The sequence below is a fragment of the Zootoca vivipara genome, chromosome 3, assembly GCF_965207765.1.
Source record: "Zootoca vivipara chromosome 3, rZooViv2.hap1.1, whole genome shotgun sequence".
Lineage (NCBI taxonomy): Eukaryota > Metazoa > Chordata > Lepidosauria > Squamata > Lacertidae > Zootoca > Zootoca vivipara.
This window is the reverse complement of record NC_142586.1, coordinates 50,821,339-50,834,085: the sequence shown is the minus strand read 5'-3', so window position 1 is coordinate 50,834,085 and position 12,747 is coordinate 50,821,339. Positions and strand designations below refer to the sequence as shown.

Below are 12,747 nucleotides of genomic sequence, written 5' to 3'. Positions count from 1 at the left end.
AAGCAAATAGCCACTGTCCTTTGAAAAAAATCACCTGAATACTGACAAGATTTACTTAAATTCTCCTGGCAATATACAATACATGGGGAATTTGAAAGTAATATCAGATGTATTTGCTCAAACCGTGTATGTCATGTGTTGCCTTTTAAAAATTAATTGTATTAACAGGCTTGGGAAAAACATCTATTTGTTTTAATTCATGTCTTTGAAGCACTTAGAGCACTTTATTTACAACTTATCATAAATATTTTTTAAAAATTTATTTTCATGTTGGCAGATGATTGGAAAGGCACCCGTCAAAGACTTGTTGAAATATATGCCCTTTATTGTACACAGTGTTGGTCTATTATAGAAGTGTAATAATAAAGTATTTATTGTGAAGTAGGGGAGGAAGCAATTTATCCATTTAATAAAAGATAGCATAGGGACATTATTTCTAGGAACACTGATGGTTGCAATGCCACACAATTAAAGAGTTTCATGAGATAGAACTGCATTTACTCCAAACCATCCTCCCTACCGAAGATTGGTTAAAAATTGATCTTTGATCCTGCAATTGCTGGATTAAAAGTCTAAATGATTAGTCTGCAGCCTCTACATTTTAGAAAGGGCTTCAATTAACCTCACAGAGAGAGGCACAAGATTCCTAATTAAACTGGCAGCAATCTTTATAAAAGCAATGCAGTCCCATGAAGCATTGAGATATTTTATTAATACATCCATGTTGGGTTTGTATTCCTCACCCCCACCCCCCAAAATGCTGCCAGATGCATTTGTAAGACAGGTTCACCCATCATGTTGTAACAGCCATTTATATGTACGTTGGCACCAGCTCTGCTGCTGGATTCAATTGCTGTTGAATATTTTCCAGAAGCCCTTTAATTTTCCAGAAGCTCTTGTAATTAAGGGGTGGGTGGGTTTCAGACAAAACAATGCCTTGCAAGAGTAGGCTGCATTCCATACTGACTGTCCAATAGATATTTAGCTAGAGACATGACCAGAACAACACTCTCCTTCTTGTGTTACCCAGGAACTGGTATTTAGAGGTACTGTGCTGCCTCCGACACAGGAGCAAATGGTGCCATCACAACTAGTTGCCATGAATATCTTATCTGTTTAACCCCCCCCCCCCTTTAAAGCTATCCAAGTGAGTGGTGCTCACTGCATTGTGTAGCAAATTTCCCAATTTAATTAACTATGCTGTGTGAAGAACTAATTCCTTTTGTCTGTGCTGAATCTCTATTCACCTTTATTGGTTGGTTCCAAGTTCTAGTATGATGCAGAAGGGAGGAAACAATTTCTCCCTACCAACGTTCTCCACATTTTCTGATCATTTTATATACCGTACATCCATCACGTTCCCTCACTTACGGTAGTCATCTTTCCTATTGAGCTAGGTAAAGGTAAAGGGACCCCTGACCATTAGGTCCAGTCGTGACCGACTCTGGGGTTGCGCGCTCATCTCGCATTATTGGCCGAGGGAGCCGGTGTATAGCTTCCAGGTCATGTGGCCAGCATGACAAAGCCGCTTCTGGCAAACCAGAGCAGCACATGGAAACACCATTTACCTTCCCGCTGTATTTATCTACTTGCATTTTGACGTGCTTTCGAACTGCTAGGTTGGCAGGAGCTGGTACCAAGCAACGGGAGCTCACCCTGTCACAGGGATTCGAACCGCCAACCTTCTGATCAGCAAGCCCTAGGCTCAGTGGTTTAACCACAGCGCCACCTGGGTCCCCGCTCCTACTGAGCTATAAAGCTCCAAATGTTTTTCTAGCCCCCTGATCATTTTGGTTGCCTTTTTCTGCTTTGCAATATTCTTTTTGAGGGGGGGGGGGAGACAAGAAGTGTACAGTTTTCCAAGTGTGGTTGCACCATAAATTTGCATAAAGGCATTACGTTATTGGGACTTTTATTTTCTGTTGACTGCCACCATTGAGCTTTGTATAGTATTGCATTTTCCCATCTATATCTGCACTACTTTTATAAGTCCTTTTCAAGTCTTAACTCCGTCTGGCACATTTACGGCATGATAGGTGCATCAGAACTTTGTGTTTTGCCCCTTTGCTGATAAGGTCAATAATTCTAAGTAATAAACATGCTCTATCCCAAGGTATAATGAGCTTCAACAATGTAGCTTGGAAGAAGTGAATCATTATTGCTTGGGTTTGTACCTAGAGGGATTGATCCGATGCAGGCAACTTAAGATGTTGGAAATTATTGCACTGTTTCTAATCATGGTTACATTTCTAGTACTCCGGGAACAGCAGTTAAACCAATAAAACATTGTGACTACCATTTTAGTCATAAAATGACCAATAGCCTTTATGATGGGCGAAAAAACCCGATCTACAGTTATTAGAGTTATTATTTTTGTATTAAACCCCGAGAAAATTACAAAACCTGTGTTCTCCTTTTTCATTTCACCTGCATGAATTCCTTCCTTGAACATCGTACTTTGCAAAGCGAAAGGCAGTAGCGCTCGTCATTTACACAAGACTGCGGGGCAGACAAGGATGGCCCTTAATAACAGGGGCTAATTTTCTTTTGTTGCTGTTCTCATTTCAGGTTCAATGGATCCAAAAGACTTCCTCAGGGAAGCACAGATGATGAAGAATCTGAGACACCCAAAGCTCATACAGCTCTATGCTGTTTGCACTTTAGAGGATCCAATTTATATTATTACAGAACTGATGAGACATGGAAGTCTGCTAGAATACCTCCAGAGTGAGTAGGAAACATTTCATTTAGCGATACTGTGTACTGCTTGTAGTATAGCAAATGCGCTAATAAAAAAGAGAGGGAAAAGAGATGAGGACCTCAATAAACTCTGACAAGCTGTATAGATTGGTGGGGAATCCACAAAATGGACAGGTGGTCTTTTTCTATGTTTAGATAGACTATTTACATTTTTAAATATAAATTTTTTTCTTCACAGTTCTTACATTTGAAACAATAAAAGAACTTTTATTCCAAAACATTTGGAATAAATCAAATTGTCCCTTTCTCTTACCCATCCATCCCTTTCTGAAGGGAACGTTTTTTTCATATGTGTTGGGCATGTGAAAAGATTACGGCCTCGGTGTTGGAGATTCATTCCCCGTGTGCAGTCATGGGTTTGTTGTCTATCACATGACGGTATGTGTTTTGTTTTCACAGGAATGGGAAGTGACGTAGACAGGATGTTTGTCTTACTGTGTTCTTTGAAGTGGAACTATTGTCCTTTGTTCTTTCTCTTTGCTGTTTGATGCTAGAGAGAGAGGGAGCCATGTTGCAGTGTTCCATGTGTGTTTATATGTAAATAAACATAGATTAGCCAAAATGCTGTGCTACTGAGTTCCTCTGCGGATACGTAAGTGTGCTGATGTCTCCAAGGCATCAGTCACTGTGATGTTCAGGCTGAAGGACGCTTTTGAAGCTCCCGAACGATCTACCAGGAGGGAGAGAACGTGCCAGACGGGCATGTGTCTCTACCAGGGTCCTACTCAAAAGTAGGAGATCCTGACACTCAGTCCAGTATACCTGAAGGAGCATCTCCATCCCCATTATTCTGTCTGGACACTGAGGTCCAGCTCCAGGAACCTGCAGACGTGAGCCCAAACTACACTGCCGAATGGCGCTGGAGCTCTACATCCCCAAAGCTTACCTTTGCAAGCGAGAACTGCTCTTATTTATTTTGCAAGCAGCATAACTTCACTGAGATTGCTGGAATGTGTGGTGAGGATGATACAGTACCTTGTTTGCCTTTTCTTTCCAGTACATGGCTATCCCATCACAGATGGTCTGTAAAATGCATGCAGGTTTAAGTACTGATTGACTACTTTTCCTTAACATGTGGCAGATTTAAAATAGATTAACAGGAAATGATCTGTGGGGTAGTTTTCAAAGGGAAGTGTAATGACCGATTTGGAGTTTTCATTTTATTTCTTATCCACATTTCTGTATTTCTGTTTATATACCCTGTTTCTCATATTTTAAGACATACCCATAAAATAAGCCATAGCAGGATTTTAAGCATTCAAGGAATATAAGCCATACCCCGAAAATAAGACATAGTGATAGGCGCAGCAGCAATGCCGGCCGCAGCAGGAGGAGGAGGAAAAAAATAAGACATCCCTTGAAAATAAGCCATAGTGTGTTTTTTTGAGGAAAAAATAAATATAAGACGTGTCTTATAATATGAGAAACACGGTATATTCTATCCCCACAGCACCCCTAAGGTAGTTTAGATGAAGAAATGCTAAGAATTAAGCAGGGATTTGAACCCAGATCTTCCTGGTCTTGAGTCCAGTTCTCACACCACTGCTTGCACGATACTTCTGCCTGTCACTTGAGCATGCATTTGTGGAAAAAGTTGCTTTCATCACATGGAAAGAGTCATCACATGGAAAGAGGTGATGAGAGTGAAGGCTCTTCTTCATGCTGTGTTGAAAAGGTTTTGGATGGTGCACCCTTGTGAGTCATATTGTTTGAACTGTTTGTCAAACAGTGCTGTGAAAATATCTGTATTACGGTGTGTTCTTTCCTTGTCACCAAGATAGCATAACTAGCCCCTACACACCTGTGGTTAGGAATGAAGGCTTCCAAATCAAAGCATGTAACTTTAAAGCATGCTTGGGCCTTGTCAGCTCATATTTTAGATATCAAGGTCTTCTACGCTTGTTTGTCCTGTCAGAGAGGTGTATTGTCTTCATAAGAACAGAGACGTGTGGTTGCCTTGAAAATTACAGGAGAGTCATTGTACAAACAAAAGATAAAAAACAAAGACAAATAGCCCGTGAGTAGATGTGCTCAGGAGCAGTTCTGACGCTGTTCTCTCAGAATTTAGATTAGACATAAAAAGTAGTCTCTACTTTACCTTTTAAAACTTAACTTTCATTTGTAGAGAAAATGCATGGGGTGGCAGCAGAGAGGAGTGTGCAAGCTCTATCCCCCCCCCCAAAAAACCAATTGTTTCCATTGCCTTTCAACACGTGGAGGGTGCAAAGTGGAAAGCCTTCTGAGTTTATGGAGGCCCTGCAAGCATTTTAGAAGTCTGGTTCTCTAAAATTCAGGGGTAGCCACAAGGACAAAGGAGAGGCCTTGGGGGACCTGTCCTTAACTAGTAATGATGCTCCTAGACATGCTAGTGGCATTTACAGCTTTCTGTGCCTTCTGAACTGAGCTGAGAAGCAGATAAAAAAAAACCCTTCACATTTTATGCTCCTTGGGACCTAGTTCTGATTCAAGTACGTACTATAATGCTTGGCAAGAAATTATACTTCTGCAAATAGCCAGAAGCATAGCTTCATGTATGCCAAGTCCTTTTCTTTGTGCAAGAAATTTTTTTTGGGGGGGGGGGAGTAGACATAACTAGCCAGAGAGGGAAGTTAGCAAGTGGGAATGGGGCTTGCAGCATTTCAAACCAGACCGAAATTTCCGGGACCAACTTGAACCAAGTGAGACTTTTTGAATCTGTGGGGCATTTGTATTCCATTGCCCCCGTTCCAATTTTGTCCCATGTATACTGAAGAAACTCAAGAATTTCCAGACAAAGTATTTTCTCACAAAGATGAACTTTTCATTTAAGTCTCCACATGTGGATCCATGTGATAACGGAAGTAAAATGCAGCCCTGCTAAAATGCCACCCCATTGTATCTAACTTTCATGCTCAGAGACAAGTAATGTCACAGCAGTGCGTGCACATCCTGAGAGCCCATTTAAAAGCCCAACCCTTTAAATCACATAAGCAATACTATGAAGCAGACCGTTTTCTTATGAGATCTATAGGCTGGGCAGAAAGTAAATACAGTACATGAAACACCACTTCTTTGTGGGTGTGCAAACAAATTGATGGAAAAGCTACAGAGGAAAAGTTGCTTCTTCAGTGTGCAGAATGTATAGCAAATAGTAAGTTGCATTTCAAGGTGAAACAAAATTGCCATAAGAAAGACACAATGATTCTTGTTACAATAAGACAAATACTCTCAATTAGGAAATGGTTGTCAAGGAGAGCCTATGCAGGTTTCTGTTCGCTATGGAGACCTTGCCTCACATAATACGGTGTTTGTAATATTTCAGCTACACTTGAAGATAAATCTTAACAGTTGCTGAGCAGCACAGTCCTATCCATGTGTTATTTATTTCACTGGGACAAGGCTTGTAGTTTCCACAAGCGGTGTTAAGGTTGTCAGTTTCCTCATTTGGTCTTGCAGATCTCCTGCAATGCTTTTGCAAAGTTTTTTTGCAGATAAAGTCGCTCAGATTCGGAAAGAGGTAGACTCCTCCATGGGAGCAGGGCCGGGGCGGGAGAGCCCTGTGTAGTCATGTTCTGGGATCAATTCCAATCTGTTACCTCCGAGGATGTGGACAGGCTGCTTGGACGAGTGAAACCGACCACCTGTCTCCTTGACAGGGGGTTTGGGCTGGGTGTTCATCAGATACCCAGCTCTACCTCTCTTTCAAATCAGAACCAGTGAAGGCGGTGAAGGGCCTGTGTGAGTGCCTGGCGGCAGTTGGAGGATGGATGGCAGCTAACAGATTGAGATTGAATTCTGACAAGACAGAAGTACTGTTTTGGGGGGACAGGAGGCGGGCAGGTGTGGAGGACTCCCTGGTCCTAAATGGGGTAACCGTGCCCCTGAAAGACCAGGTGCGCAGCCTGGGAGTCATTTTGGACTCACAGCTGTCCATGGAGGCTCAGGTTAATTCTGTGTCCAGCACATCTGTCTATCAGCTCCATCTGATACGCAGGCTGAGACCCTACCTGCCTGCGGACTGCCTCGCCAGAGTGGTGCATGCTCTGGTTATCTCCCACTTGGATTACTGCAATGCGCTCTATGTGAGGCTACCTTTGAAGGTGACCCGGAAACTACAACTAATCCAGAATGTGGCAGCTAGACTGGTGACTGGGAGCGGCCGCCGAGACCACATAACACCAGACTTGAAAGACCTACATTGGCTCCCAGTACGTTTCCGAGCACAATTCAAAGTGTTGGTGCTGACCTTTAAAGCCCTAAACGGCCTCGGTCCAGTGTACCTGAAGGAGCGTCTCCACCCCCATCGTTCTGCCCGGACACTGAGGTCCAGCGCCAAGGGCCTTCTGGCGGTTCCCTCACTGCGAGAAGTAAAGCTACAGGGAACCAGGCAGAGGGCCTTCTCGGTAGTGGCACCCGCCCTGTGGAACACCCTCCCATCAGAGGTCAGAGAGATAAACAACTACCTCACATTTAGAAAATACCTGAAGGCAGCCCTGTTTAGGGAAGTTTTTAATCTGTGATATTTGATGTATTTTAATGTTTGTTGGAAGCCACCCAGAGTGGCAGGGGAAGCCCAGCCAGATGGGCGGGGTATAAATAATAAATTATATTATTATTATTATTATTATTATTATTATTATTATTATTATTATTACTTGTGCCTGCCCGGGAGAAATGATAGAAAATTGGCATTCTAGGGAATGATTTTTTTCCTTTGATTGACAGATGTGGCAAGGGAGATTCTAAATGTGTGGGGCTAGTGCCTTGAGTGGCTGCCTTTGGACACATACCAGGGGAAGGATAATATCTGGGGGGGGGGGATCTGGGTCAGAGTCCTTGAGCCTATGTTTCATTGAGGATGGCATGAGGAACAGCAGGTGCAATATACTTGCTCCTGATGTTATTATATTCCATATGGAATTTTGCATTTTGTATAGTCAACATTATATATTGCTGCTTTGTAATTGCATTAGAAAAGTGAGATATACATATTAAATCTAAAACAAAAGTAGGGTAAATACAATAAAAGCCCAGCTTCACATGCATGAGAATTTCATTGTCATCTTCTCTCTCCTGTGCTAATTTTAGAAAGCAACTCTTTTCTCTGTATTTGCTGGAGAATTGGGGGGGGGGGGAGAATGTCGAAAAACTTTTCAAAGTAGCACTAACACAATCCTTGACTTTGTTTTCCGAAATCACATTGTCGTTCCTGCTGACTAGCTGTCTCGGGCCTTGTATATACATATGTACCTGCACAATCACATTACAATTTATTCACAGATGATGCAGGAGCCAGGATCCATTTGCCACAACAGGTGGACATGGCTGCTCAGGTTGCCTCAGGAATGGCTTATCTTGAATCTCAGAACTACATTCACCGTGACTTGGCAGCCAGAAATGTCCTTGTTGGTGATCACAATGTTTACAAAGTGGCAGATTTTGGACTTGCCCGAGTTTTCAAGGTAGGCTGTAGTTCACAATTTACTCCAGTCACTCATCTTTATCCTGCTCTATGGTTAGTCATGATGCTGTTAATTTGAACTAGGTCTTTGAGAACCCCTGATGTGTTAAATGGTCTATTTGAATCTATTATCTTAATGTTGTTTTGTGTTTAAGTGAGAGTTTTTTTGGGTGTGTGTGTTGTTTTATATTATTTGATTGATGCTGTATATCTTATATTATTACAGTACTTGTGAATCACTATGTGATTTTTTTAAAATGAAGTATAGTCTGTGAATGAAATGATAAATAACAGTAACATGGGAGTTCTTTTCTTTTTTAAAATCTGGGGATAAGTATACTCTTCCTTTGCTTTGTGTGTGTTTTTTTTAAATTGGTCCTGGAGATCAAGAAAATGAAATAAAGACATGCTGTTTGCAGCAGCACCTGCAGTCTTCATTTAAAAATTGAGAAGCATCCTAATGTGCTCCCAACTCTTAAGCAATAAAAGTCTTAGAAAATGGGTCTCAGGAAGGAAACAGACTAACCTCTGAAAACCTCAATTACAAATAAACAATTCTCCATTTAGTCTCCAGTGTCTGTCAGCTTACTTTGCCTAAATTAATTGGTGCCACTCTGAACCAATATATTAATTTAAATCTTTCCCAAGTCTCAAGCAATAAAAGTCTTAGAAAACAGGTCTCAGGAAGGAAACAGACTAACCCCTGAAAACCTCAATTACAAGTAAACAATTCTCTATTTATTCTCTGATGTCTGTCAACGTACTTTGCCTAAATTAATTGTTGCCACTCGGAACCAATATATTAATTTAAATCTCTCACAGTCTGTATTTTTTAGTCCTGGAACTGTTTAAGCGATGATTATCAAAGTCAATGGCCCTTTGGTGCCAGCAATTAATCACAAAACAAAGGTTCCTGAATGCATTAGCTCTCGCTGTCGCCTTGTCTTCTCACGGAAGGCCAGACATGAGTCCTGTGCCTCTGGTGCCAGCGGGAGGCTTGTGCTGCTGTCATTGCCAAAGTCGGGATTCTCAGTAGTAGGCCCCAATTAATGATGGGCGTTTCAATACTGCATGTACGCTTGGCAAAACAAGGCCAAGGAATGAACGAATGAATGAAAAATTCTGTCTCCCTAGCTCTGGCTGGCAAGGCACATCTTTAAAATCCCATTGATTTTTGACATTGTGGTTAACAATGAGTGAACAATTTTGCTATAATTAATACGAGGTTTATAACCTGTACTCTCCATGGAGCCCTAAAAAGGAGACAACAGCTTTTTAAAACAAGGAAAATGCTGTTTATTGGGTGGAATCCAAAGCTCTGCATGCATGGTTCCACAGTGGGGGCTCCCCCACCCACCTTCTGGAATTGATTTTGAAAGTGCACAGGTAGCTGGAAGGGACAGGAGAGGGGGAAAATCATGGTGTCCATGGAAGTCTGTTGCTCTAGCTTGAATCCTAAGATAGGTTAACTTCCCCAGAGTGTCTGAGGAAACCTAGCCAGATGGGTGGGGTATAAATAAAATTATTATTATTATTATTATTGAAGTTCATGAAAAGAATGTTATCCATCCCTTCCCCCTGCTTACAGCTGGCTACTCCCCCCCATTCAAAGTCTATTTTCTTAGAACCCAAGCAACAGGTTTTTTAAAAATATAAATTGCAGACAAGACCAAAAAAGCTTTTACTGTCACCGTGACCATCCTCACTTATCTCAAGAAGTGCCAATCATGGGCCTATAGCATATACACCAGTTTGGCAGATTCTCCATCCTTCAATTCATTCCTATTTTCTACCTTGAAGATCTTTTCCACCTCCCATTTGATGGGCACAGCTCCATCCATGCATATTTTTAATCCCTCCATTTTGTTTGGCTGTTCCTAGAACTTAAACCACTGTATGGCTGCTAAAAGCTGCAATTTTTGCCCCAGTATTCCTTCTCCCACATTCTCATGCCGTTTTGATTGCTTCCAACCCCATCCCATTTCCCTGTGTCCTTTTCTGAGGAACTGTACAGTTACTCTTACTCCTTTCGTTATGTGGGGGTGGGAATGTACTGTATTGTGACTTATGCAACCTTAACACCAGCAGTGATGAGTTCTTTGAGGGAAAGCGCTTCAATTGTAGTTTTTAGGCATCACAAAGAGGCATAAGGAAATTGAAGGATGTGTTTGAATCAATTTCAAATTTCAAGCTCCCTTCTCTTCTACGCAAAACAAAATGTATATAGAACCAAACACTGTTGAAACCATCTAATCCTATAAATTCACTGTTTGGAGAGAGCCAGTGTGGTGTAGTGGTTAAGAGCGGTCGACTCCTAATCTGGGGAACCTGGTTCGCGTCTCCGCTCCTCCACATGCAGCTGCTGGGTGACCTTGGGCTAGTCACACTTCTCTGAAGTCTCTCAGCCCCACTCACCTCACAGGGTGTCTGTTGTGGGGGAAGAGGGGAAAGGAGATTGTTAGCCGCTTTGAGACTCCTTCGGGTAGTGATAAAGCGGGATATCAAATCCAAACTCTTCTTCTTCAGCTCTTCTTTATATTCTGACATTGTGTTTTTGTGTGTGTGCATATGATAGCTAGAAAATGAAAATGTGTACGAAGCCAAACATGAAACAAAACTGCCTGTGAAATGGACTGCTCCCGAAGCAATCCGCTCCAATAAGTTTAGCATCAAATCTGATGTCTGGTCATTCGGAATACTCCTGTTTGAAATAACCACATATGGAAAGATGCCTTATTCAGGTGAGTGCTTTGTTCAAAAGTAGTAATTGCAAAGCCATTTCCTTGGTGGGTCTTGCTAGACTCCCCTCCCCCCCACTATATTGATCCGAAGGATCCAGTCTTCCATCGAACCAATTCAGTTTTCTGTGATTTTTTTTAGCCAACTGGCTGTGCACCTAGGCCAATCTGCTAGGAAGGAAAGAAGGAAGGAAGGAAGGAAGGGAGTGAGTTAAAGATGCTGATTCTAGGTTCACACAGAGATTAAAAAGAATTAAGTGGAGGTTCCTATAATGAATGCATTCTAGATCAATGATGTTTGTAGAATCACCACAGAGAATTATCTGTATGAACTATCACTTTATACATGCTTTAGTTTCATCATCATCATCATCAATTATTGAAAACCACTCTATTATTTTGAAAACCATTCTATTTTAGGTTTGACAGGTGTTCAAGTACTCCAGAGACTGGATCAAGGGTACAGAATCCCTCAACCAGAAAACTGTCCTCAAGAGCTGTATAACATCATGCTGCAATGCTGGAATGTTGAGCCCAAAGAACGACCCACCTTTGAAACGTTGCATTGGAAACTGGAAGATTATTATGACATGGATTCTACATCCTATGCAGATGCAAGTGCTTTCATAAAATGAATGACACAATCTTGCTGCTGGTCATTTAAGTGAGGATGAAACCCCCCAACTCTGTTCCTTTAACAAATACATTCCTTCTACATTATAATGTCACATTGTAGAACATATATTCATACACAGAGACACACAATGGACCAAGATGTGTGCAATATATACACCTAACTTCTCTCCAGTCTGTTTCTTCCATTGCCAATGAGAGCAATTCAGTTGTTAGGCTGCCAAGCCATCAAGCCATGTAAAGCTGCTATCTCTCTGCAGCTTTTCCGAAGTAACTTCGGGAGCATTCTAACCGCAAAGTAGATGAATGGAGAGGTTAAAATAGTGGTGAATAGTAAGGAATGAATTCTTATTAAAACCTGTGACAATACACCAAGATCTTGATGGCATCAGTTTGTCTTAACAGATTAAGCAATCTGAAAGGCAGGATTTCTTAAAATAACTTTTTGCTGTACAATGAAGTTTCTCTTCTATTTATTATTTAAACGGGAGATGGCAAAAAGCGACAAGAACACAAATCATAAACAGATAGCTTCTGCACAATAGGCAATAAAACACTGCACTTTTTATGTATAGAATTTGTTATTTGTTACTCTTCAGATTCCACTGCTTATCTGCTAAATCCCATCAATCAGTGATTATGAAGGAATGTGATTGCTGTTATGCACAGCAGGACCTGTGCATCAAGATGTTTTCTTTTTTCTCCTCTAAATATCATGTGGCTACAATTTTGGTAATGCTGCCTTGAGCATCTTCATTGTACATGGAATAAATGTATATTCACTTGAGAGGGGGGGAAACAGATAGTACATAGAAAATATAAACATTTGTCAGAAATAAAGTGATTCTTGAAAGAAGGTCTGTGTTATGGTTCGTTGATGAGCCAAAGATCATAAATGTATGTTTTCCTGTGAATTGCTTTTGTAATACATGTGAACCCAGCATATGCCACTGCAGTAGATCCTTTATTCATTTTAGGGCTTCATTCATTCATTCATTCATTCATTCATTTTTGCATTTCTTCCAAGCAGTGGATTGAAATACTACGGAAGAAGTCCAATTGAACTGACTGATTATTTTGTTTTTATCTCCTCCATGGAACGTTATCCCTGTGTGGGCTTGCTGTGGACACCAGCAATACAACAGATCTGTTGGTGTTTGTACCAATGTTGAGTGG

General features: G+C 41.3%; 1 protein-coding gene across 1 annotated transcript in view; it reads left to right on the top strand.

Annotated features, from left to right (window-relative positions):
• Positions 1–12,427, top strand: part of FRK (fyn related Src family tyrosine kinase) — a 37,942-nt gene extending 25,515 nt beyond the window's left edge. Inside the window, exons 5-8 of the mRNA XM_035109118.3 lie at positions 2,569–2,727; positions 8,020–8,201; positions 10,776–10,941; positions 11,359–12,427. Of these exons, the coding sequence (XP_034965009.1) occupies positions 2,569–2,727; positions 8,020–8,201; positions 10,776–10,941; positions 11,359–11,573 (722 nt within the window). The 3' untranslated portion in view covers positions 11,574–12,427. The remainder of the gene's footprint in view (positions 1–2,568; positions 2,728–8,019; positions 8,202–10,775; positions 10,942–11,358) is intronic.
• The last annotated feature ends 320 nt before the right edge of the window (positions 12,428–12,747 follow it).